The sequence below is a fragment of the Chenopodium album genome, chromosome 21 (assembly GCF_948465745.1).
Source record: "Chenopodium album chromosome 21, dcCheAlbu1.1, whole genome shotgun sequence".
Classification (NCBI taxonomy): Eukaryota; Viridiplantae; Streptophyta; class Magnoliopsida; order Caryophyllales; family Amaranthaceae; genus Chenopodium; species Chenopodium album.
The window spans coordinates 28,563,777-28,588,272 of record NC_137854.1 but is presented as its reverse complement, the minus strand read 5'-3'; the positions used below and the strand labels follow the sequence as shown (position 1 = coordinate 28,588,272).

The window sequence follows — 24,496 nt, the reverse complement described above, 5'->3', positions numbered from 1 at the left end:
AAAGCATAAACTGAGACGGATCTAACAAGATCCCATGTCTGTTTTTCTTTAGGTAAGAACAAAACAATAATATAAATGTTTGGAAATAGACAACTGAATAGACGCATAGAAAGCACATGATGACACAAAAACTTCAAATGCAATCAGGATCTAAATCTAAGTACGTAAACATAATGCCTAAGAAGAAGAAAACCTACCACTGAAGCATAGGCCTCTATGTATTCAATCAAAAGTTCTATGGCCTCCGGATATCGTCCATAATCAACATATAACCTGAAAAGAGTTGCAGGATTTGATTCTTGGCCAGTCATGCCCCTACTTTCTCTACGTGCACCCTGCATAAATTCAATGATAATTACACATCAGAGTACTATCTTCCAATTGGAATTTAGAAGCTCATCTCTTCATAACCAGCAACTTGACTTACATCTCGACATAACATGGGGAAACACCCACCAAATATTTTCAAATTCAGAACTACATTTTTAATATAATTTAGCAGCTTGTACTGGCCCTCAATATTTCTCTGTAGTTGATTTTGTAAGCTTGAAAGAAAACTCTGCATGTAGGTAATTTTCCAGTCCCCATTTCCCTCAAAAAGAAAAGGGAAGAATTGTTTAAGAAGAGATCCTCTTTACATCAAGAGACAGGGAAAGGATAACCCCGGGTATTGGTTGGTGGTGGTGGGAGAAGGAAGACTAGAATCCAGAAAACTTTAGCTTATAGGCAATATAAAGCATCCTCTAATTGATTCAGTGGTATAGCAAGACATACAGGGTAATATAAAGGACCAGCAGTTAACTATTTTCCTGCTCCCTGAAGGTAGGGAGTGGATGTAGAAAAAGTGCATAACCTGACTTCTAATGAAAAATTAATCAAATGATAAAAGAAATATAAGACTTTCAGATTATAAATTATCAAAACTCTGAAAGTCAAACTGTATAGTGTATTTAGTGGCCTGTAAGATTACCTTGAACATGTTAACTAACCAAAGAGGCAGTTCAATCTGAGAATCAGAGCGGAGGATAGTTTCTGCAACTACTACAGGTAGTCTTCCATGAAATTCTTTGTATTTCTCCTGTAAAACCCCACAAAAAAAGAAGAATAAGAAATGTATTGCAAGTGATATTGAAAGGCTTTCTGAGCAAGAAAGAAGTAAGCGTCACTATTTCCATAAGCTAAGGTTTTGTCCCAAATACTTAACTGAATGTGAGAAGAATGTAAGAAGTATGATAATAACTTAGAGATATCCTAGTGTATAATAACATACACCAATATTTTTTCATACAAAAAATAAGTATGATTTTAAGTGCAAAACAAAAGAGTATCTACAATCACTAATCGTATTATACATTGATCGACCACATCAAACCCAATCAAAGAGTATTTAATCGTTACCTGAATCAGTTGTTTAATCTACAGCTGCAACCGTTTAAATGTATGTAGTCCGATCTTGTTTGTTTGTTACGTTTTCTACTTTAGTATGTTCTTTTTTAAAGGTTACACTCTTTCTTTTTTCGTACTCTATTCCCATTTACAATGCTCCATTTATAGCTTATTCTTATATATAACTACTAACAAACCCTCTCTCCTGTTTTTACTTACAAATGCCCTGCTTTCTACACTCTTTTTCACTCTCAGTGGTTAATGTTGCTACTCTAACCATCATTACGTACAAAGGTCGTACAGTATACTACAGAGGTTGGATTTGAAGTATACTAATTAGCATTTCTGATTATTATCTACTTAAACTCAAATACCATGCAGGACATTGATTGGTAATTACAAGGAAGCAATAATCAACACAGAGTGACAGGAGAAGTGCTGCGCTATTGACTTATGCGTAACGCAGAACAGTTGAGGATTAACAAGTTAACAACATTTTGCAAGGGAATAAAAACTCTATTTGGCAATATATAGTCATCTGACTAAAATTACTCAATTGGCATACTCATGTACTGCGAATTTTAGTTATTTTCCCTAGGTATCTTTATCTCTATTATTTGCTAGGGAACAAATTTAGCCCCAACAAAACATTCAAAATCTTATTAGCCCATTGACAGCTATATCTTCATTAAAAACAGGGCCTTCATTCACAGAATAGACAAACTCAAAACAAAACTTCCACATATAAACTCATAGCTATCGCATACATCATACACATGAGAAGCATCCAATAGCTAACCTTAGTTTTAAATGGCACAAGGCGCACCAAGGCGCAAAAGTCTTTGGAGCCTAGGTCACTAGGTGCATAAAGAACAAGGCGCGCGCCTTTGGTAGGTAAGGCGCACTATATTTGTATAGAAGAAAAAAAATGAATTGAATAAGTCTAAATAATGGAATTCTGAGAAAAGGTGAAAAGACCATTTGATCAATAGCCAAGGTTCTTCAAGTTCAATTGGGTGATATGGGATTTCTCTCTAGAATGTCCATCACAAAGTCTCATGAAGCGTTACAAAATAAGGTGCAATAAGCATCCTAGAAAAAAGCAAACAGGCAAATGCCTTTTGTAAGTCTTTGAGCCTCGCAGAGCTAAGGCGAAAGCTCTCACAGCTCATTGTGCCTTGTGCCTAAGAGGTGCTCTTTTTAAAACTATATAGCTAACAGTTCTATCCTTGTTCCAGGTGAAGCAAAGTTTGAAATTTCCACCAATATACATCTCCCTGCAGGATGTTAAACATGGCTCGAGATGTGTTTCTACTACGTTTAGCCAAAAAACAATTTACTCTCACTTGCATGTACTTCTTCATTCGTGTATAAGGAGTGAAAAGGTGTTACCATGTTAGATAAATCCAGAACTTGTTTACAATAAAAATTAAAACTCTGGCAAATACTTAATAATTAGGCTGCTTTTCCCTAATATTTGATCACCGCCATAATTCAACTTACACAGACAGAGATATCAACTTTAATGTCTTCAAAGGAATGCCAATTGTCTCGTTACATCAAATGAAGAGAAAGTACTCACAAGATACTGCTCAAGCGCTTCCCACTGATTTCTCTTTGTTAGGATCGATTGAGAGCCCACATTAAATGGTTCTTCCATCATCAATTCATCCTTTGTATATGTCAACAACAGCCCAGGTGATCTACATACAAGAGTAAAGTATAGTTATACAAAATAGTAACAAATAAAGCGAGAAGACTTGGAAAGAACAAAAATGTACGGGGTAACAGATCTTGTTTTGAAGTTCTGATGTTCTTTTTTTTTAAAAAAAAAGGTTAATGGTGCAAACATGAGACACATCGTACCCAACCATTGGAGAACTGGCTTTATTTGGACAGCATTTCAGGGCCATAGCAGAGAAGACTCTTTCAAGTTCCCTGAACCAGTGCAAAAGAAAGCATAAAGACCTAATCAAAAAGAACAGCCCCACCAAAAAAGGCCAAACAATATTTAAGAGAATCAGGAGGAGATATACCTCTTCAATCCAGAATCCTTCCAAAACCGTGTCACTACTGTGAATGCCATATCATACAAATTTGACTCAACTAAAAGGTGTGTGAGATCTGATGGATACTTTTCATTTCCTAGATAAAAAATTTATATTGTAATTATTCCCTCATGTAAAAAATTAAAAAAAAAATTAAAAAAATCAAAAAAAAAAAAATAATCAAAGAAAGCACATTAAATTTGCAACGAAAGGCAAGGATAACACGGACACAAGAAAGACACAAATAGAACAAAATTTGAAATTTTATTTGCAATAAATCATACGCCATCAAAATTATCAATTAGCGCTGTTAAAATCCAGGAGTAGTCCCTCTGTAAAAGAGATAAAGACTCGGGGTAAATGACCAGGTTTTACTAAAGAGCATTATGTGTCATATGACTACAACATAGGTCAACATTTGCTGATAAAAAAATCACGTGACAATTGTAATATTTGTCCCTCCTTAACAATTACAGTATTAGCCACCTTTAAGATATCTTCAAAAATCAAGCTAAAGTTAATTTTGACTCATACACCTGCCGACTCTAGATTTTTTTTTATTAATATCAGTTCCATTCAGTAATAATCAGTAGCTTAAAAGGAAAAAAAAATGAAGAAGCTTCAAAGAATCAAGTTCTTGAACCATCATAGTAGAAGACATGAAATGAACAGAGTAAAGTGGCTTAATAATCAGCCAACTTCCTTCCACACCTGAGGTTTAGGGTATAAAGGGCTATAATACTAAATAAAAAACGGAAACCAGTGACAAATCTCCTTGGCTCCCCAAACATCTCAATTCCCCTGATTCCAAAAATTGTAAAATTCCCCTTCCACAGCTCCCTGCTTCTAAGCAAATTGATCAACCTCAGATTTACGAAAAACAGACTTCACAAGTTCACAGCAACCTAGCAAACTACAGAAGTATAGATGAAAGTAAAGACACAAATAAGTTAGACTAAGGTTACAAACATAATAATTTGATCAGAAACTGCATGAATATAAACCTACCCCCACCCTGGTAAGATAGGTAACAGAGCACATGGACATACAGACAAGCACAGATATTCACACCAGCACACATATTTGAGAGATAAACAACAAGGCTCTTACTAGTATGCATCCATTTAACATTTGCAAGGGAAAGCAAATATTCTGCAGATGTCACCACAAACTCATCTTCAAGTTTTTCAATACTAATATACAACTCCTGTCTTTGAGCCGATTCATCAACTCCACCTGCTATATCAAAGTGAAAGAAGTAAATATCGCCATTTTCTTACACTTCCATAATCGTCAAAATAAATTACATTCATAATATACCCCAACCTTTCCAAAGTAATAGTTCTAGTTCACTTTCCACTAAAAAAGAAGAAAAGTTAAAAACCAGAAACAGGAAAGGAACAGAACTATGCATCACTGAGTAGATGGTCCATTAAAAACATCAACAAGAAAAAGAAACTAGAAAACAATTGAAATTAGGAGAGAAAACAAAATGCAAGGTCAACATTAGACTAATAAGAGTGAAAGACATTCTTTAATATGTGAGCCAGTGGCTATGAATTATAGATCAGAAGGGCAAATGTGATGATTACGTTGTTCTTCCATAGTTCTAGCCTTTTTAGTTGGATGAGACACACTGTGCAAATGACATCCACCCATCCGAGGGTCAATCCAGGCATACATAGGGTGAACAAGGTGAAGGCAATTGATAGCAGCAGAAATTCCATTCAGCCTTTCTTGAAGAGCAAGAGAAGTATTCTGGTGACTTCTCAGAGTTATTTCATTTTTCAACTGAACTGAATACATATATATGTATGTTGCTGCTTTTCGCCAATTTTGCTGATGCATCTCGAAGGCATACAGTAATTTGTAAGGGTTTGGCCTTGCTGAAATATCTGAACATGCTGCCTGCATAAATTATAATATTTACAATCAAAGACATGCCATAAAACAGATTTCAGCTCTCAAAGTTCTGACATTCTGCAGTATAAAAATACCTTCCAAGCTAACTCCTGTTCAGCCTTGTCATTTAATCCAATAAAGGGAAGATGGCTGTCACAAAGAATCTGCCAAAAATGTTCACGTACACATCAAATTTCTTTCTATTTGATGAAAGTTGCCTCAATATAAATTCTATAATAAGCTACAATCACACATTATATATAGGCATAGAGATACTGATAAATGCCAAAGGATAATTAACTTGGAAATTGTCTGCCTTAAAAGCAAAAGCAAATTAATGAATGTGGATCTGACTGCTTTTTATATTGCTACAAGCTCACAGTCTACAAGATAGAATTTTTTTTTTTTTTTTTTTTTAAAAAAAAAAAAGAACTGTTATTCGAGGAATAATTATGGGCCTTGGGCCTTAAATGGGGCTATTATATGTAGATAAACAATTATTCTTGACAAAAATAAAAATAAATAAATTTAAAAAAATAAAATAAAAAACCTCAACTTGACACAAACAATATTTAGACTACCAACCTTTGTTGCACCACGTTCATAAAGAACTATTATGAATCGTCTTAAGCAAATAAATCTGTTCTCATCATCTGGATTTGAAACTAGTGCACAATATGCATCATAGTATTGATCAAGGTCCAAAGCAAACTTGAAAACATTTGCCCAGAGCCTCCCCTTAATAGAAGTTGCTGATTCGTCAGAGAAAGAGACCTTAGAAGTATTATCATCAGTCGCAACAGCTTCATCTACCTGCTCAAGGGCGGCCAAAGCAAACTGAGAAGCAACATCATTGATGTTATATTGCTCAAATTTCTGCATAACCCATTGATAATAGTGAAGCTTCCATGCAGCAGCAGAGGCACATTTGGCTGTATTTAAGAAAATGCATTAATGAACAGCAAAAAAAAAAAAAAAAAAAAAAAAAAAGACCCATCACTAAGGCTGGAAAGAATCTAAATCACATACAAATTTCCAAATGTGACAGTCCAGCCTCAGCAGACAATTTCTGCAGTGCTTGGGCAGCCCCTTCTCCAGATGAAGCCCTGAAAGTAGAGCAACATCAGCAAATGTCTATCAGACGATGAATAATGAGATCTTACCAGATATTTCATCCTTCAAAGTGCCAAACATTGTCTTTTATATATATAGGGATCCGGTGAGAATAGGTCCCTATGAGAGAACACTACATATATACGAGAACAAATCTAGGCCATATGATCAAACAATATCAACACCTCACATCAAATACACCCCATTAATGGCAAGATTGTAAAAAAGCAAAACTTTTTCCTTTTATTAGGACACCAAATATACTATCCTCTTGTTCAATGCTGACAGATTAAAAATTAATAAAAAAAATCACCACTTTCTCTCTCCTCTGGTTCAATACAAGCACAAATTTCTCCCAAATTTGTTCAAAATTCAATTGAGAACTAGAGATCTACTAGCTTCTCACTAATTTCTTCAAACTTTCTTCATATAATCTTCTATCTTTCTAATTAAAAAAAAAAAAAAAAAAAAAAAAAAAAAAAAAAAAAAAAAAAAGTTCAATTACAAAATATAAAACCAAGGTTTTTGAGGTTTGCAAACATAATCAACAAACTTCAACGATAATCAATGAACAATTCAGCAGTATTTTTTTTTCGAATTTATGGTTATTAATTTTGGATTTTCCGGCAATTATTTTTTCGAAGATGTTCTTAATTTTGAATTAGCTTTTTTGAACATTAATAATTGATATGATTTCAAAATTTGAAGTGATTAAAATATGTAGTATATTTTTTAGCTCATCTGAATTTGTGTAAATTTGCTAATCTAATTTAAGATTTTGAACATGTGATTAACATTTAGAGTGTGTTAAAAACTACAACATGTGAGTAAAAATTTAGAACGTGTGAATAAAAAATTAAATAATTTAAAATAAAAAACATATGATTGAAAATTTAGAATATATGAGTAAAAATTCAGAACATGTGGTTAAAAATTTACACCTTAGTTTTAAAAGGCGCAAGGCGCACCAAGGCGCAAATGGTCCTTGCAGCCTAGGCGCGAGGCGCAAGGCGAAGGCGCGCGCCTTTTGTATGCAAGGCGCATGTATTTACATATTTATTTCAAATTATTTTTTACTTTGATTGTACTTAATAACAATTAAAAAAATTCATAATAAATTAAATAATAATATATGTAAAGCTAAGGTAGTCTAAATTTGAAAAAGAGCCTATCAAACTGCAATTTACAGCTTATATCTTAGTTATTTTCCTTGAGGCGCAAAGGCGCACCTTACCAAAGGCGCTTTGAGCCTCGCCTAGCTAAAGCCCGGTTTCCAGAGCATGGGAGCGAGGCGCGCCCCGAGGCGCGCTTTTTAAAACCAAGATTTACACTCATATGAGTAAAGATTTTAGAATGTATGAATAAAGTTTTAGGGCATATGAGTACAATTTTGAACATTTGAGTTAACAATTCAGAACACCTGAGTAACAATTTTGACCAAATGAGTAACAGGTTTAGAGAGAGAGAGAGAGATGAGTACAATTTTGAACATTTGAGTTAACAATTCAGAACACTTGAGTAACAATTTTGACCAAATGAGTAACAGGTTTAGAGAGAGAGAGAGAGAGAGAGAGAGAGAGAGGCTATAAATTTAGAACATATATGAGTAAAAATTGAAAACATTTGAGTAAACAGCTTAAAATATATGAGTAAAGCTTTAAAACATATGAGTAACAATTTAGAACATATGAGTAAATATTTAATCGAGTAAACCATTTTAAACATACAAGTAATACTTTGGAGCACATAGATAAAAACTTAGAAAAATGAGGGGTTCTCGCACATCTTGGGTTCTCACATAGAAGAAGGGGTTCTCACAAGGGCCCTCCCCCCCCCCCCCCCCCTTCCCACACACACACACACGCACGCACGCACGCGTGCGCACAGTCACACACCTCACTTTCAACAAAATTATTGTCTAGGAACCCCAAATAGAGACAAATAACAACACGGCATACACACATACAAGCAACTCCATAGTCTCCAACTTTGAAGTTATTTTTTATTAATAGCTAACAAAAAAACTTCACCTTCTACAGAAGATTGAATGGTAATAGTAAGTTAAGGTAGGGAAAAATGATTCTCAAAGAAATTTCGCAAGTTTTTAGGAGTCATAAGAATAGCCACTTAACTATAAATCCATGAAACCTTCCCAATCCCACTCAACTGATGGAAAAAACAATAATAATTATAGATAAATACAGGTAAAACTCATATACTTAATAATATCTTACCTAAAGAAGCATCTCATGGCTTCACTAACTTTTTTCTCCTTTGATGTTCCACATGGTACCCTTTGAGCCTGAGCAAGAAGTGAACATCCTCGAAGATGATGAAGTACACACCACTGACCATCACTATTTTGAATGCTTCCAGACAACTTCTCATTTCTCAAATGTGCATCCACAATCTTAAGCAAATTCTATTACCAGAAGGATGCAGGTAATAAATGGATTTAGCCAAATAATTAAAAAAGACTGCCTGACTATAATGAACAAATAACAAAAAAAAAAAATATGAACCTGAACAGCATTATACTGGCCATGTCTCAGTAGGCTAAGAGCAATCTCAGTTGAATGCCCAAAAATATATAAAGGAGGCTCACTAGACATGCCCCAAACTAGCCAACCACTGAAATGTTTAACTAAATTAATGAAGCTTCCTGGATTAGGAAGACAACTTAAAGACTGATAACTCCACCCTTCGGATGAACCCTGCCCATCCAATACCAGAATAAATGCCAAGGTGAAGTCAATTGAACCAAGCTTTGCAATCCATGATCCTTTACCATTGTCACTATCTGAAAAGAAATAAACAAAAGGACCCAGAATAAATAAAAATAATATTATGAAATTGTATACGAAAGCCTCCACTAAACCCCAACAAGTATACATGGTTGTACAAATCTTCTTCAGACAGCACCATATAGTTAATAATTTAATATCCATCATCTGTCAACATCGTACATGTCAGCATACATATGAACAGACAATGCATTTCTAATTTTATCCGCTGCAATGCCTCTACTTCCACATAAGAGCCAAAGCATTAAGATAGACAATGATGATCATAAAGCAATAAGCTGACAACATTATATAGGAAATACACCAAGGGGTGTCACACTTATAAAAAAAGGAAAGCTACAGACAATTAAAGCCCATGCTCTTGACTCACAATCTTTAGAAAAGCAATCAATCTACAGCATAAATATATAAAACACTGATAAGGAAATACCGGACTCCAGATATACAAAATTCTCAAAATTTAAACTTGAAGCGTAGACAAGAAAGAAGCTACAACCTTAAAAACACTAAACAATTAAACTCTTTCTTTGGCATTAGGCTTCCAGATAACCATCTTTCATGCTTTAACAAGCCAACTTTGAATCTCCTTAAATTTCCTGACAGCAAATTCATCCTTCACAGGAAGTTGCAAAAGCCATAAGCGATACCAAAGTAAAAGCCACTATTGCCAATTTTCCATGCTACTAAAACATCTAATCATTCCTCTCCAAAAGACCTCAAGACCAATTTATCTACAAATTCATTTGGAAGTCTCAAAAAGGTAACATTCTAACACTTCTGGTTACCATTCCATGATAAACTTCGAAGAGCTCCATAAATAAATAAAACCCAAACCTGCTCCTCTGTCCTCCATTTTCCCCTTACCACATCTCGCCTTCCTCAAAGTCTCAAACCCTCCTCCTTCCTCTTTTTCCCTTCCCAAGCCAAGACATCCACCATGCTCATTGGAAAGAGCTCAATACCACTAACCCCGCAGCTATTACATACAACATACATCCCCTTCCTCCACCTAAGAAGGAAGATCACTGCAACTTTAGAAAAAGATAGGCAAACATCACTAGTCATCGAAATATTTGAAAACATATTTGGTTGTTAAATGTAGGGGAATTTCTTCAAGTTTCTTTTCGTCACCACATGGCAGTTGTTGGTAGAGAATCGGTCATATTTCAGAGATGATTTTTTCAGGAGACAGAAAGACACATGAACTTAAGGGATGCTATGGTAGTGAGAGCCAGAGGATTATGATGTCTGTGTTAATGGTTATGCTGTAGGGGTGGGGGGCAGTGGTTATGCTGTAGGCAATGGTGGGGAATAGGGATGGAGGTGGGGTGTTACTAGACTGTAAATTAACCTTCTTTTATTTTTTATTTAATTATAGGATGGGGTTTGACAGAAGCAAATCTCCCCTAGTCCCCTCCCCCCCAAATACCTCAAGGGTTTTCAGAGCTGGACCCCACTGGTATCAAATTTGCAAGTTGTATAAACCTAATAAATTATTTGGGTTTAATTGTTCAAGTACTTTCAAACCCACGCCATCAACTAAACGCACCTTGGCATATTATTTTACAATTTAAAAGGCCGATGTAGCGATACACAGTCATACAAAATTACCATACCTATATTTAATGATGATAACTGAGAGCTGAAATCTTCTGCTGAATGAGATTCTGATGGCATAGTAGCCAGAAAATGGATGATAAGCCACTCAGCTATTATTTCATGAATCATAGGAATAAGTTCAAGCTGGATTCTAGAAATATCATCAGGTTTCATATGAACCTAAAAGAAGCAGAATCAGGATTGATCAGAATACATAAGCTAAAAGCTAAACAAGAGGAAGAAACTTTCAAACTCAGAAGATGAACCTTTTAACATTTTTTAAACCTTAAATGATTAAGCAGGAGTAATTTCTTTGTAACACATATAGTCATATCCCCTAAAGAGACAGAAATTAGTTTTGCGCATTTAATTCTCAAACAAGTGGCTATAGGCTGAATTTCCAATCAATTGGTACTAATTTCTGTCTATCAAATAAGAGATCTGGCAAAAGGCTAGAGGCTGATCCAATAACCCAAATACTAAGAAAAATCAGCACTCTAAAGATCATGTTTTGCACATTAAGAATTTAGCACAATGTAGCAAGCTTGCAACATTTCATTGTATTAATATCAAACCTTTTAACTTTCTTTGGAGAAATATAACTCAAGGGGGTGGGGGAGAGGAAGGAGGGGAAAGCAGGTAGAACATCATTTTATGAGAGGATAGTTAGCCAAATTGGTTGAAAAAATAACAACCTCCAACCAGACTGGTAAACAAAAATGCAACATATGACTTTTACACCTAAATTGCTTAGATTTAAGGTCTTTTGCCAATGCATGATTTCAAAATTCAAATGTTTATATCTTCAATTACCAACAAGAAAAAATAGTATCTAACAAGAAACCACGAGACTATTTTTTTCTTGAGTATAAATCACAAAAGGTCAAACTAACTTATGTGAATAGTGCCTAAAGTCAAAACAAGTCAACTATTATAAATGAAGTAAGATGTTGTATTCTGAAATTATCTCTGCTAATATTAATTTAAATAATGATAAAAACATACATTATTGCAGACAAAATTAAATCAAATCTATCTTACAAACACATGGAACTATGGAAGTGCAATGGTACTAAGAATTTATGTTCATAACAGCCTGAGTTAAACAGCGCAGATTAACTACAATAACGAATGAACAATGATAATCTTGTTTCATAAGCAGAAACCTACACCTTAATTTTACAGATCAAAAAATATATACAAAGAATCAATAAATAAAAAGGTACAATAACAGTCTTCGAAAAGAAAATATTATAAGTCATGTTCAAATTTTGGCAGCACCAATACAGGTCTACCTCTTATCATGCAATTGAGATTTGGTCAAAAGATAGAGTTATATTCTATCTCCTACTTTTCAATCATTTATAATGATGCAAACATATTGGAACAAGAGACATAAGATGCATAATATAAAGCAACCCTATGAAAAAATTTCATGAGTTACAACTCTTACAAGACTAGTATAATTATTAATGAAATAAAATTCATATGCATCAGATCAAATAGGTATTTGTGATTGAACAATTGGAGTAATAAATATGTATAGCTTATTTTACCTGGGCACTGATGTCCAAAATATAACTTAAAAATAAAAGCACATTCAATGCAGACTCGAACATCATTTCAGCAACTTGTGAGGTGGCCTGAATCATGATGGATATGTTGGCACTCAACATCATATCTGAATTCAGACTTTCTGTGGGCTTTCGAGGTACTAGAAGATTCAAATAGCTCTCAATGACATTCAATACTCCAACCCATCCATTAGCTTTCTTGCACAAACCGTGAATGGATATTAAAGTATCCATGGTGAATTTCCTCAAAGTTTTATGCTCCAAAAGTTCCTCTTTCCAAATAAAATCAGCTCCAAGATCTGATACTGATGCCACAACAGATGCGCTATAACCACATTTCACAGTATTCAGCAAGCGAGTCATTACGTCCTCAGAAGAAGACGTTGATTCGCCGACAACTGATTCATAAACAATAGGTGAGATGATTGGGCCTAATCTTCGGCCTATACGCCTAGAGCTGCGAAGCACTTCAAATAGTATCTCACGTTCAAGACCATAGTTAGACGAATCAACCCCAAACTTAGGAAAATCTTCAAGCTCTTCAAAAGTGCCTAGCAAAACAGAAACATTTAAAGTAAATAATGATCATAAGGGTATAAAAGAATGTAAGAAAAATGTTAGATAATGTAGAAATTGCACAGCAAATAATTTTAACAGATATGCCAGGAAAACTTAACTAGGAAATGAGGGCAGAATACCAACCATATACAAGCAACTCAATATCCTCTAAGGAACGAAATAGAGATACATTGTTTTCTCTTATCAATCCAACAGCTCCACTTACTGAATCAACAAGCAAATTGAACGGTGTATTGCTTTTGCACCATCGATCAAAGTACCGTAAACAAAATTCTTTCCAGCATTTAAAGGCTGAAAATGAACTTCCATTGATGGCCTAGTACATAACAAAATTCATTAGAAAAACTACAAATTTGACCACCTCCAACCTCAGAAATTAAATGAGATTGACAATGGTGAATACTTTCTCCAACTTAATATTCCTTTTGAGAAATTAATTAATTAGACATATAGTTAGTATATGAACCTCATGTTCAATAAGCAACAGGATTTCCCTGCTCAATTCATCAATGGTCAATGCCTGAAATTCATAATCTGTCCAGCGCTTGTCATAATCTTCTAATGTTAAACGCAAAACATTACTACTATACACTCCTGGATGTAGCAGCCTGCGTAACATTATAGATGAAACAAATCCAATGATTTGTGTCTGCATATAATACAAAAGGAAATCAGTGAACAGAAAATCGTAAAGCAAAAGGAAAAAAAAAAGGCTCAAATTTGAAAAGTGAAAACAAACTTGCTTTACTACAATCAATAGTTCGCAAGCATTGCTGTGACAGTGTGACTACACATTACCAAATGCATTCATGATTCCAACAATTATCTAGCTGTCTACCGCAGAGAATTACAATTCTTTTATTTTTATTTTCTTTTTGTTCAGGGATCTGGTACGAGGATGTCAAAATGGTTTACTCCGTATACAAAATAATCATTCTTTAGAAGTACAAAGTAGTACCCACATACCTGTAACTTACAACGGTGTCCTACAATTATATTTATTGTAAGAAAAAACACTCTGAACTTTGACCATAAATCCACACATATCAATACCAACCTGAGTCCAGCTAGCATAGGTAAAATGTCGACATGAGATAACACTTATTAAAACATGACTCTTAACGCAACTAAAAAATTCTTCACATAACACGACTTTGATGGTTCCACATAATCTTATTCCACATCATGTGTTAGCATGTTTAAATTCTGTTTGTTTCATATTATAATGTTGGACCTAATATTAACTTATGTGAGCTTAAATCACTCATTTACCCCATCCACTTATGACTAATAGTTCTATTTGGAATTTATCTAGATTCCAATTAAAATGAAATCTAATACTCTTGATAAATGTATGAAAATATGCAAGATCTTGTATTCTAGTAAGATTTGACTTACTGTGTAAATTTACCATTTGGACTTGTTACAATCCTGTATAATGTGTATCTTAAATTTACATTGGAAACTGAGTGAAACAAGAATATATTTTAGAAACAAAGTGAATATCTTTCACTTACTTTCATGGTATAGCAAATTTTACATTCCCTGTAGCAAAACTTATACTTCCAACGTTTCTATTTAGGTGACCATCTTTAACTTACTTTCATGGTATAGCAAATTTTACATTCCCTGTAGCAAAACTTATACTTCCAATGTTTAAACTTATACTTCCAACGTTTCTATTTAGGTGACCTATAGCCCTTGGCCCGATTTTTAAGGAAGAGGAGGGAGGGAGGGAGGGAGAGAGAGAGAGAGAGAGTAGTGGGTCTTAGTTAGTCTCTGCTTAAAAAGTAATCAATATATTAATCTATCAGTCCTCTAACAACCCCACAAAGGCACAAATTGATACTTCACCATTATCCCACCTGCCAAACAGTCGGACGACCACTCCCACCGCCACTGTCTTCCTTGACCTCCTTTTCCACCACCTCATTCTCCACGTTGTTCATTACGAATCTTCATCTTCAACACCCATTTTGGCCTTCCACTTCTTCCTCTTCAATGCTCTAACTTTTTACCCCTCTCTCATACTTTCCCTTTAGATATGAATTCTCTAATTCCAAGTTCTCGCTCTTTCTTCTTCATCTATCTTTCTTTCTCTCTGAAACACCAACATAAGTGATTTTTGAAGGGTAAGAGTGGCGGTGGATTATAGATCTGGTGGACATAAATTGCATAAAGAAAAGATAGCGTTAACTCATTGAGGGTGGTGGCGACGTGGCGTTGGTTTTCAAATCAACGCTAATTGGTTTTGCTAGGTAAGAGATGAGGGTTTGGTGGAGAAGGTAGTATTTTGGTGAGGTGGCAAAGTTTCAGTGTGAGTGTGGTCGATGGTGTATCGGTGCTTGTGGGTATGAGGTTGAGTTGACGATACAATTAGGATACGGGGTTTGGTGAATTAAGTATAGGAGAAGAGTGCTTTATTGTTAAAATTACATTGGTTTTTTTGACAAAAAAATTACATTGGTTGAATAAGGGCTAGTACGTACTAAAAACATTCTATTTATAGTATAGGTCAAGTAATATGACAATTCCATTTAAGGACTGTTAGTCAAATAAAAAAAAAGGAGGAAGTATAGAAATGTGTTTAGACTTTAGAACTATAACATAGTGAGTGTCAAAACTTATATGCTTGAGTGAATCAAAACTTATTCTATTTGATATAAGACAGTATAAATTTTAAGCTTCAAAGTATAGATCTTTAGTTGTCTAAGTTTTCACCTAGGTTGCACGGAAACAATACAGGTACGGGGACGGAAAATGACAAAATTAAAATTCCAAAAAATGGGTTCGACATGGATACGGCAATAAAATTAAGCTAAATTAATATTCTTACAATGTTTCAAATAGTAAAAAAAAAAAAAATTAAAAAAATAAATAATAAAAATAAAAACAATGCAATGACACTACCACAAATGAAAAGAAAAATCACTTAATGTGATGTCTTAAACAACCCAAAATCACATAACTCACAACATAACAACATTAAATATATAAAAAATAATAATAATAATAATTAAAAAAATTTTAAAAAAAAAACTAGAATAAAATCAGAGTTAGGAATTGAAACAAAAAAGGAAAAAAAAAAAAAAAAAAAAAAACCACAAATCTGTTTCTGCCGAAAGAAACAAGAACCTCTTCTTCTTCTTCTTCGCCTTGAACGCAATAATCCCATTAGTGGGGTCAGCTACATGAACCAACATGAGGACTTCCTAGGAGGTCACCCATCCTAGTACTACTCTTATTCATTGTGGCTCATGCCAAGGGATGTGACAAAGTTTTACACTGGTTGTCCCCGGCCTACCGAAACCCTCCTCAAACAAGAACCAAAAAATTAAATAAATAAAACCATAGATTGAAGGTTCGCTATCGATTTCCAACAGGTAAGTAATTGGGTATTGTTTATTTTAAAAAAATAAATGGGCTGGGATCAGATAGGACCTTCATATCCGAGACGTCCACAATTTGAACCTCAGCCGTACCCATAAACGGATGGTGTCCCCATTTTCATGGATACTGCCAGGGAACGTACCCGTACTGTACTCGCCCCTGATATGGGATACGGATCAAAGATTGAGTACCCGTGCTTCCTTGATTTCACATTAACTTAATAATTTGGCATCAAGTTGCTTGATCAAGGCTTTGGCTTTGAACAAAAAGGATATTAGACAATATCTTTTTTATCATCTCTCATTTTTTCAATCTTAATAACTAGTGTGTGGCCCGGGCGATGGCCCTAATTGCTAGTTTGTACTTGTTGGTTTCAAGTTTAACTCTTATTATAAACACTTTTAGTTGCCAAACTCAATCATTACATAATGGAAACAAATAGTATAATAAAACACCAATTAATTTATCTAAGTTAACTATAATTTTGTTGGATAAAGAAACACAATTAATAAATGGCTAAGATGGTAAGACTTGTCGATCTTGAGTTCAAGTCTTGTTTTTTTTTTTTTTTTTTTTGACGAGAGTTTAAATCTTGTTATAAACATTTTTTAGATGCAAACCTAATACATGTTGTGAAGATGACATGTCATGTTTATAGTGACATGTGGCACATATTGTTGACATGAAAAACTTAAAAAAGGTAACACGTGGAACATATTCTGTTTTAGGAACGCTTTTTAAAATATAATATAGATTTACTAGCACCTTTTTTTTTTCTTTTTTTTTTCTTTTTTTTTTGTGAAACAAAAGTCACTATGTATTAACTTATTTTTTAGTTAGTTCGCAGCCTACTTTGGTGATTAGGAAATATTTTATATATATATAAGGTTATATGTATAGATATAACCTTATATATATATAAATAAGGTTATATGTATACATATATATACATATATACATATATATATGTATATACATATGTATATATATACATATATACATATGCATATATATACATATATATATATGTATATATGTATATATATATGGCCAATGGCCAAGTTAAACACATGTGCCAAAAAATGGCAAAGTGAATAGGAATGAAGAAAGAGTCAAATGGAAACTAACAAAGACCAGCACAAAATAGTTGATATATGATGTAGCATCCATAATATAATGTAAATTATTAATACCTTTGACGATGAAAAGATTGAGCAAGTGGTTTGGTAAAGATCGTCTAGAGAACGCTCACAACTCTGGAACAATTGCTCTGCAATGAAAGCTTCTTGCAGGGAGTAACATTGTCCTTTTTCCCTGCCAGAAGATATACATATAAGAGAATGTAATGTTCATGAGATCTATATACACACCATAACACAATAACGCATCTCATAGTAGTTGTCACCCCTCCAGAACACCTAAGTTAACCTTAACAAAACATAGGTTCAGGGCTACAGTACACATCAAATCATGAAAATTTCCCCATTTAAAGTAAAAATAATTAATTTAAGATTACTACCAATCCTTTTGGAGCTTTTGGGAGTGCATTCTGCAGATACTATAAATGCTCCCTCCGATACTAAATATGTATCGCTTTAAGGTTTTGCACATGAACAGGAGGCAGATGAAGTGTAAATATAGCACCTTAGTTTAGAATTACTGGACAGATTAAATTTTGAGAGAATGAGATTAGGGGAGAAAAAACATGCAGCATCAACATTACTTCAATGTCTGCATACGTAAATAAGGGATAGATTTACATTTAGTGGGTAAATTATTAATGTTGCGATCAGTCTTACTTTGTTTTCACATTATTGATGAACAAAAGTTCAAGGAGTGCATGCCAGCTAATTTACATTAGCAATTTGAGTAAAAAAAAAAAAATTACTACCACTATTTCTCAAATGTAAACTATGATTTTACATTAGAGCACCTATCTATTATAAAGAGATTTAAATTTGAGTGTTCCATTAATTATATGTTCTACTCTATGCTGCTGCAACATAAATCAGAAGCAATACTCAACTCCAAAAAAATTGTCATGAGTATTTTTATTTTATTTTTAATATAAGAAGATTAAAAGAAATTCATCTTACTCTATCACAATAATTCCAAGAAAGGAATCCCGAAGAAGAAAAAAAAAACAAACAAAACAAAAAAAACTTAGATTTTTTACTGCTTCAGCCATTTCCCTGTTTTATGGTACTTCTCTAATTTGATAATTCAAAGTTGTGCATGAAAGGGAAGATAGGGCAGTTTGTACTTATCAAGCATATATGTGCAAAGAAATAGCTATAAGAAATCTGAAATGAAGGATTAAGGAAAGAAATTTAAAGAACAAGTTTTCTCAGATAAATTGAGAAATATACTCAAGTACAACTTACGTATCAACATTTAGAGAAACAAAGTCATGTTGCAGCAGTGCATCTTCCATTAGAACCCATATCTTGCTCAGTGAAAATTTTACATCAAACACCGTCCCCTAAACATGAAAAGTTTTCATTAGACAAAGAGAGCATGTCATTAAAGAAACCTGAAAAGAAAGAGATCTTATAGCAGAAGATACCAAGAATTTTCTTTGGGGAAAGGAAAGGGAAAAGTAAAAAAGCAACAAATTAGAAAGGCACTAAGAAAATGCAGCCCTTTACATAAGGAGGACCAAGAACAGCACAAGATATTAAAACTTTCAAGAAACTCAAAGATCAACACTGGAATGATAATCAAGAAAAGATGATATTTATTACCTGAGCCAAAGGGATATACTGTATTGATGAACCAATGGAAAAAATGTACTTTTCTCCAGGGGGGAAATTGAGATTACAGATACCAAGTCCCTGTGTGCTCACTCCCTTCACAGTAGAGATGCCAATGTATTATAAGAAAGTAACCAAATGTATGGAGTAAACTGTAAAGAAAATAATAACAATAACAATAACAATAATAATAATAATAATTAATAAATAAATAAAAAACACCACTGGGGACCCATTAATTATAGAAGATATAGGAAAACTCACTATCCACCTCAAAAAAAAAAAAAAAAAAAAAAATGGGAAAATTAACAATCTACTGGTATTATTATGGCTTGACAGTTGACATGACTAAAGCACATACCATGGATTGTGTGTACATGATTGCAAGAGGAATTGCATTTGCATCAACATCTACAGGTCCAACCCATAGCCGAGAGAAAACAGTTCCTGTAAACACCACAAACTATGATAGCCTGCCACAACAATACAGAAAACCTACTGCAGTCCTCACAAACACTATCACCTAAAATAAAAGATTGGGGGGAACATGAGTAATCATAACACCTAAAAAGAATAATATACATGGACACAATGTAGCTTTTCTGCTAAGAAGAAAACAGATTATTGTAAGTGTTGATCAACCAATGGCAGCTGTCAAAATGATAAATTACACCTAACCTAAGATTATTTTTAGATGTCTACTGCAGTCTTGGCGTGATATTCAACGTGAACATCAGCCTTTGACACTTCGTCTATTAGGATGATACCTTTCAAGGAGACTGTGTTGCCTTAGTGGTGAATTTTGGACTGGTAGTCAGAAGCAATTAAAGATGATATTATGAATAACACTAATGTTAAAAGGAGGTGCCAATATAAATATTGTTTGCATGATAGCAGCACATATTCCAGTCAAGAGCCTTAAAGATCAAACTCTCTGAACTTCTTTGTCATCCTACATGAAGGTTTACAGGCCTACAACAGTACAACTCTGACTTATGTAACTTTAGGTGCGAGTATGAGAGGTCTAGGCAAAATGTGGAACAAAATATCAACTGTGACATCGACTCTCAAAGAAGATAAGCAAAGTAAAATTGCTGGTTGATTAAAGGAAAATTGTGTATATGCAATCTCTACCAGATAATAAAACACCTACTCATTGGTAATAGAATACGTATTTTTGACTGGAAGGGGATACCTAGATGCAGAGTGATTAAATGTGTGACAAAGAATTATTGTTGATCACCCTATTTGAGTGTATTTGAAGTGGAACTGTAGTTGGGAAGGTGTGTCATAAAGAAGATAGCTTTTGTGGGGATACAGTGTCAAAGCTGGTCTATTATCTAGGAAGCAGAGAGCATCATATTTTGTAATCTACCAAGAGCTTGCTAGTTTTGATTAATCAGTAACCTAGAAAAACATCCGTACGTAAAAAATTTCTACACACAAAAGTTTAGCACAACAACGTGACGAAGAATCCTTTATCTGTTTATGCCAGATCACCCTAGTGCGCAACTTTGTGAATTTCTAGGTTGTTGGCTTCACATCAAAATACCAAATCAATCATAGATATTAGCCAAGGACACAGTATTCGCTTGAAAGGAAGGAAAGGGGCAGAACTATCAAAGAGGGGTGGCAAACACACAAATGAAAAGACAGTGTCACAAATGTTAGTACATAACAACTTATTTTGTGATCTACTTGGAGCAAAATGTTTCACTATACTCTAGTCATCTTTTAGAATCTTAATGATAGCAAGATAATAAAATAACATTAACGGGTACCAGCTGTGTTTATTTTTTCCCCATGATTCTGTAATATTATATGACCCCCTTAGGGTGCTCCACTTATTATTTTTTACTACTTGCATTGTCAAGAGAGGGTGGCATTCACGTAAAGTCTTACTACCTTTAGTATAGAAAAACTATACATGTTCGACTTTTGAGTTTTCAATTGAGCTTCTATCATATGTTTTTTCTTCACCGAACGACAAAAAATTAGAAAGGTACTAAAAAAATCTCTGACTGAGATGTACTACGTATCTACTCCCTCTGTTTTTTTTTTATATGCATCAGTTTGACCGGCACATTTGCCGAGACGTTACTTTGACCATTAATATCTTAAATTCTAGATTAGTAAAAACTGTAACAAAATTATATTATGAAACTAGACATTATGACAAATCTAATGATATATTATATAATAACATTTTTTTATTTTTTAGAGGTGAAAAAATTAAGTCAACCATGGTATGTGAATAGTGCAATTGTCAAAGTGAAGCATATAAAAAAAAACGGAGGGAGTAATAAATTTTATTTGCATAAATCTAAATTTTTTTGAAGCAATAATGACCGAACTTAGAATCTTAGCCAGATAAAGTAAAATGTGGAAAATAATTGAGGAAAAAGTCAGTAACACTTGCTTAATTTTTAAAGTGCTATGATTTATACTTAAAAAACATTAGCATGAGAAGGATCTTAAACACCAAAGAGATCAATGGCACTAATTTATCAGATTTCATGAACATAAATAAAATAAAAGTTCGCTATTGAATGCATACACATTAGCCAGTTTGCTCCCAATGTTCTACAAAAGCATCAAAAGCAAAATACCACAATGTAAACTACAAAAGCCTCAGAAGTTGGGAGAAAATTACTCTACCCACTATGAAATTTTACTAAAATATCAACTTTGATACATTTTACTCTCCAGCCATAATGATTCCAAACATAATGTGCAAGTTACAGAGATCAAAAGTAACCATCACTTAATATTTATGACAGATATAGTATTTTTTCACAAGTCACTATTCTTCCTAATTTCAAAGGAGGAACCATTAGGAAGGACTCTTCAAAAAAAAAAAAAAAAAACCATTAGGAGGGGTAGCATACCTGGACTACTTAAAGATTGACTAAAAAGCTTGCTATGACGGAGAAGATCCCAAACTTGTAGACTTCCATCAGAATGGAGCACAAACACAACCTTTCTGCCATGAATATCTGAGACCACCAAATCCTTCACAGACCCAGCTACTCTGCTTCTGCAACATCGTTCAGACTTCAGAAAAGCCACATGAATTCCATTTTTCACAGTCAATACAAGCCATAGAAGGGAAATCTGATATAACTATCATTGGATCATCGTTAAGGATTTAACTATTAGGCTTAGGGGGGTAGCTTGAATAGTAATTCTTAGGTACTCCATCAGTTCGATACGGCAACTTTCAATAATAATCAGATGAGTAGAATATGCAGAAAGATAACCTGGACATTAAACCCCACAAGCGGCTTAAAGCTGCCTCATCACGCAACTCATATATGAAACCTGGGAATCATAACATGCACATTATGAGTGGGTAAAAAAGAAGATTTGTGTTTGACAAAGTTGTATCAAAACATAGCATGGAATAAAAAAGGACATCTACCTGGAGCATTTTCATCAAGTACACCAAGTTTGAAACAAATGACTGAACCATCATCTCTCCCAATAATAAAACAACCAGTTGTAGCAGTGGCAGAAGTTATGGGTGAGCAATCAGGGGAGATATTTGTATCAAAGTGTAGAATCTCATTGGATGAGAAAACAAAAGCAGCAGCATAAGCAGAGACACTTTTGAGTTGGAGAGAGTAAGCAATGCCCGAGACAGATAACACATACAGAAGATAAACATTGTCATAAGCTGAATTTATCTGTTCACATGCATTTGAAAAACCCATCAGAAACATTTACTTTACAAATATAAGAACTTCTTGGCATTTTTTTGGTACATACTATCACAAACACACAATTGAGCACAAAAAACCAGATAAAAAGAGAGTGATGAACCTCATTCTTGCAAATATAAGCAAATGGAGACAATGCCTCAGGGAACAAGATGCGCAACCCAGCCCTTGGGATGTCTTTATCAGCATTAAGCTCTAATATTTCAATAGCATGTGGCAATCTCCGACAAATACGCCTAACCAAAAGAGTGAGCACATGTTAAGAACCATGCAAAATTCAATGTCGTTCATCCATAAGTCAACTAACATCATCATTCCAAACCCCATCAGACTGGCATTGAAACTCTAAACTTATGTTGCTTTTGTTGTCACAATTTAAAACCCCTTATTCTACTGGATAAAGAACACTTGTAAAAAAATGTTATTTAAAGCTGCCAATTTAGTAAATTTTAATTTCTAACAGTCTCACTTTCAGAAATTGCTCATCACAGCTATGCACATGTTCCTATAATACTTTGTCTTTGTCTTTGATCATCTTATTTGATTTATACATTTGGAAAAATGTATTCATGTGGAATGTGAGATCTTGTTTGATTCGTCTTAATGTATTCTTTCAAAATATCAGCTTTTTATGCTTTTTACTAAAATATAACTAAAGACATCAATTGTACATAATGTGCATTGGCAATCGTAAAATCTTCATTGCAATTAAACAAGAACGGAGGAAGTATTAGTTTTGAATAACTTGATTATGGTCTAACATGATCACTTGGTTATGTGAACCACAATGCCAATAAATGTTTGTACAACACTATGCTTAACAATGCCTAGATTTTCACCTATTAAACTAGGAGCAAAAAAGAGCATGAAAAAAGACTTGCCATAACAACTAGAACTACCATGTTCATAACATGTAACAAATAGATACTAGCATATAAAATTGGTAGTTTAAGAATATGTTAATCAACACTTCCCTACAACGTACTTGTACAAACTAGAGGAATATCAAACAACAATGAAGAGGGGATAGAGACAATACCAAACGAGGTAAGTTGGAGGACTCCCAATAACAGAACATGAAGCACAATCTTCGGTAGGCGGAGCAATAGACCGAGAACTCGAAGAAGAAGCATGACTATCAGGGACAGACGCCTCAATCCACTTGATTGAATCACTGTTAATAAAAGGAACCTCCATTCCAACTTTCGAATAGGCTCGTCCCTGAGTCATTTTAGCAAAATCCTGCAGCATATTTGCAACCAAATTCAACTTAATTATCAAATTAGGCTCCAAAAATCACACAAAAATTCTTCTTGCTTAAAAGTATTAACAAAATTGCTCGTTATAATTTTTCACAGGTTCAGCAATCATAAACAATAGTTCAATAATCCACTTTAGAAGAACCCTAAATTGACTATACTGGCAATTAATGATAAACCCTACATTGTGAAATAGATAATCGATGATTGAAAAATATGAAGGAATATATCTTACTTAGGAAGCTGCTTCAATGGAGGAGAGAAAGCTTAGAAGTCGCTTCTATGGAGCACTCCGAATACGCTTCAATGGAGGAGTGATAGAGAGTGAGGTGCAGCGGAGTAAAGTGAAAAGGCTTCAAAGGGCCAAAAA

At 34.0% G+C, this 24,496-nt stretch overlaps 1 protein-coding gene across 2 annotated transcripts in view; it reads right to left on the bottom strand.

The window, feature by feature from the left end:
* LOC145601669 (nuclear pore complex protein NUP160-like) overlaps nucleotides 1-24,496 on the bottom strand; it is a 27,386-nt gene extending 2,890 nt beyond the window's left edge. The window contains exons 1-26 of one of the 2 annotated variants that reach the window (XM_081657724.1): nucleotides 24,362-24,496; nucleotides 23,907-24,109; nucleotides 22,971-23,103; nucleotides 22,570-22,834; nucleotides 22,409-22,469; nucleotides 22,037-22,185; nucleotides 19,510-19,595; nucleotides 19,140-19,244; nucleotides 18,780-18,877; nucleotides 17,589-17,709; nucleotides 13,472-13,654; nucleotides 13,129-13,321; nucleotides 12,409-12,977; nucleotides 10,870-11,032; nucleotides 8,972-9,249; nucleotides 8,684-8,871; nucleotides 6,366-6,442; nucleotides 5,922-6,268; nucleotides 5,432-5,500; nucleotides 5,027-5,342; nucleotides 4,545-4,673; nucleotides 3,423-3,531; nucleotides 3,253-3,324; nucleotides 2,969-3,089; nucleotides 971-1,078; nucleotides 198-335 (exon numbers count right to left, since the gene is read on the bottom strand). In XM_081657724.1, the coding sequence (XP_081513850.1) occupies nucleotides 198-335; nucleotides 971-1,078; nucleotides 2,969-3,089; nucleotides 3,253-3,324; nucleotides 3,423-3,531; nucleotides 4,545-4,673; nucleotides 5,027-5,342; nucleotides 5,432-5,500; nucleotides 5,922-6,268; nucleotides 6,366-6,442; nucleotides 8,684-8,871; nucleotides 8,972-9,249; nucleotides 10,870-11,032; nucleotides 12,409-12,977; nucleotides 13,129-13,321; nucleotides 13,472-13,654; nucleotides 17,589-17,709; nucleotides 18,780-18,877; nucleotides 19,140-19,244; nucleotides 19,510-19,595; nucleotides 22,037-22,185; nucleotides 22,409-22,469; nucleotides 22,570-22,834; nucleotides 22,971-23,103; nucleotides 23,907-24,097 (4,269 nt within the window). In that variant the 5' untranslated portion in view covers nucleotides 24,098-24,109; nucleotides 24,362-24,496. The remainder of the gene's footprint in view (nucleotides 1-197; nucleotides 336-970; nucleotides 1,079-2,968; nucleotides 3,090-3,252; nucleotides 3,325-3,422; nucleotides 3,532-4,544; nucleotides 4,674-5,026; nucleotides 5,343-5,431; nucleotides 5,501-5,921; nucleotides 6,269-6,365; nucleotides 6,443-8,683; nucleotides 8,872-8,971; nucleotides 9,250-10,869; nucleotides 11,033-12,408; nucleotides 12,978-13,128; nucleotides 13,322-13,471; nucleotides 13,655-17,588; nucleotides 17,710-18,779; nucleotides 18,878-19,139; nucleotides 19,245-19,509; nucleotides 19,596-22,036; nucleotides 22,186-22,408; nucleotides 22,470-22,569; nucleotides 22,835-22,970; nucleotides 23,104-23,906; nucleotides 24,110-24,361) is intronic. The other variant, XM_081657725.1, reaches the window with a different exon arrangement.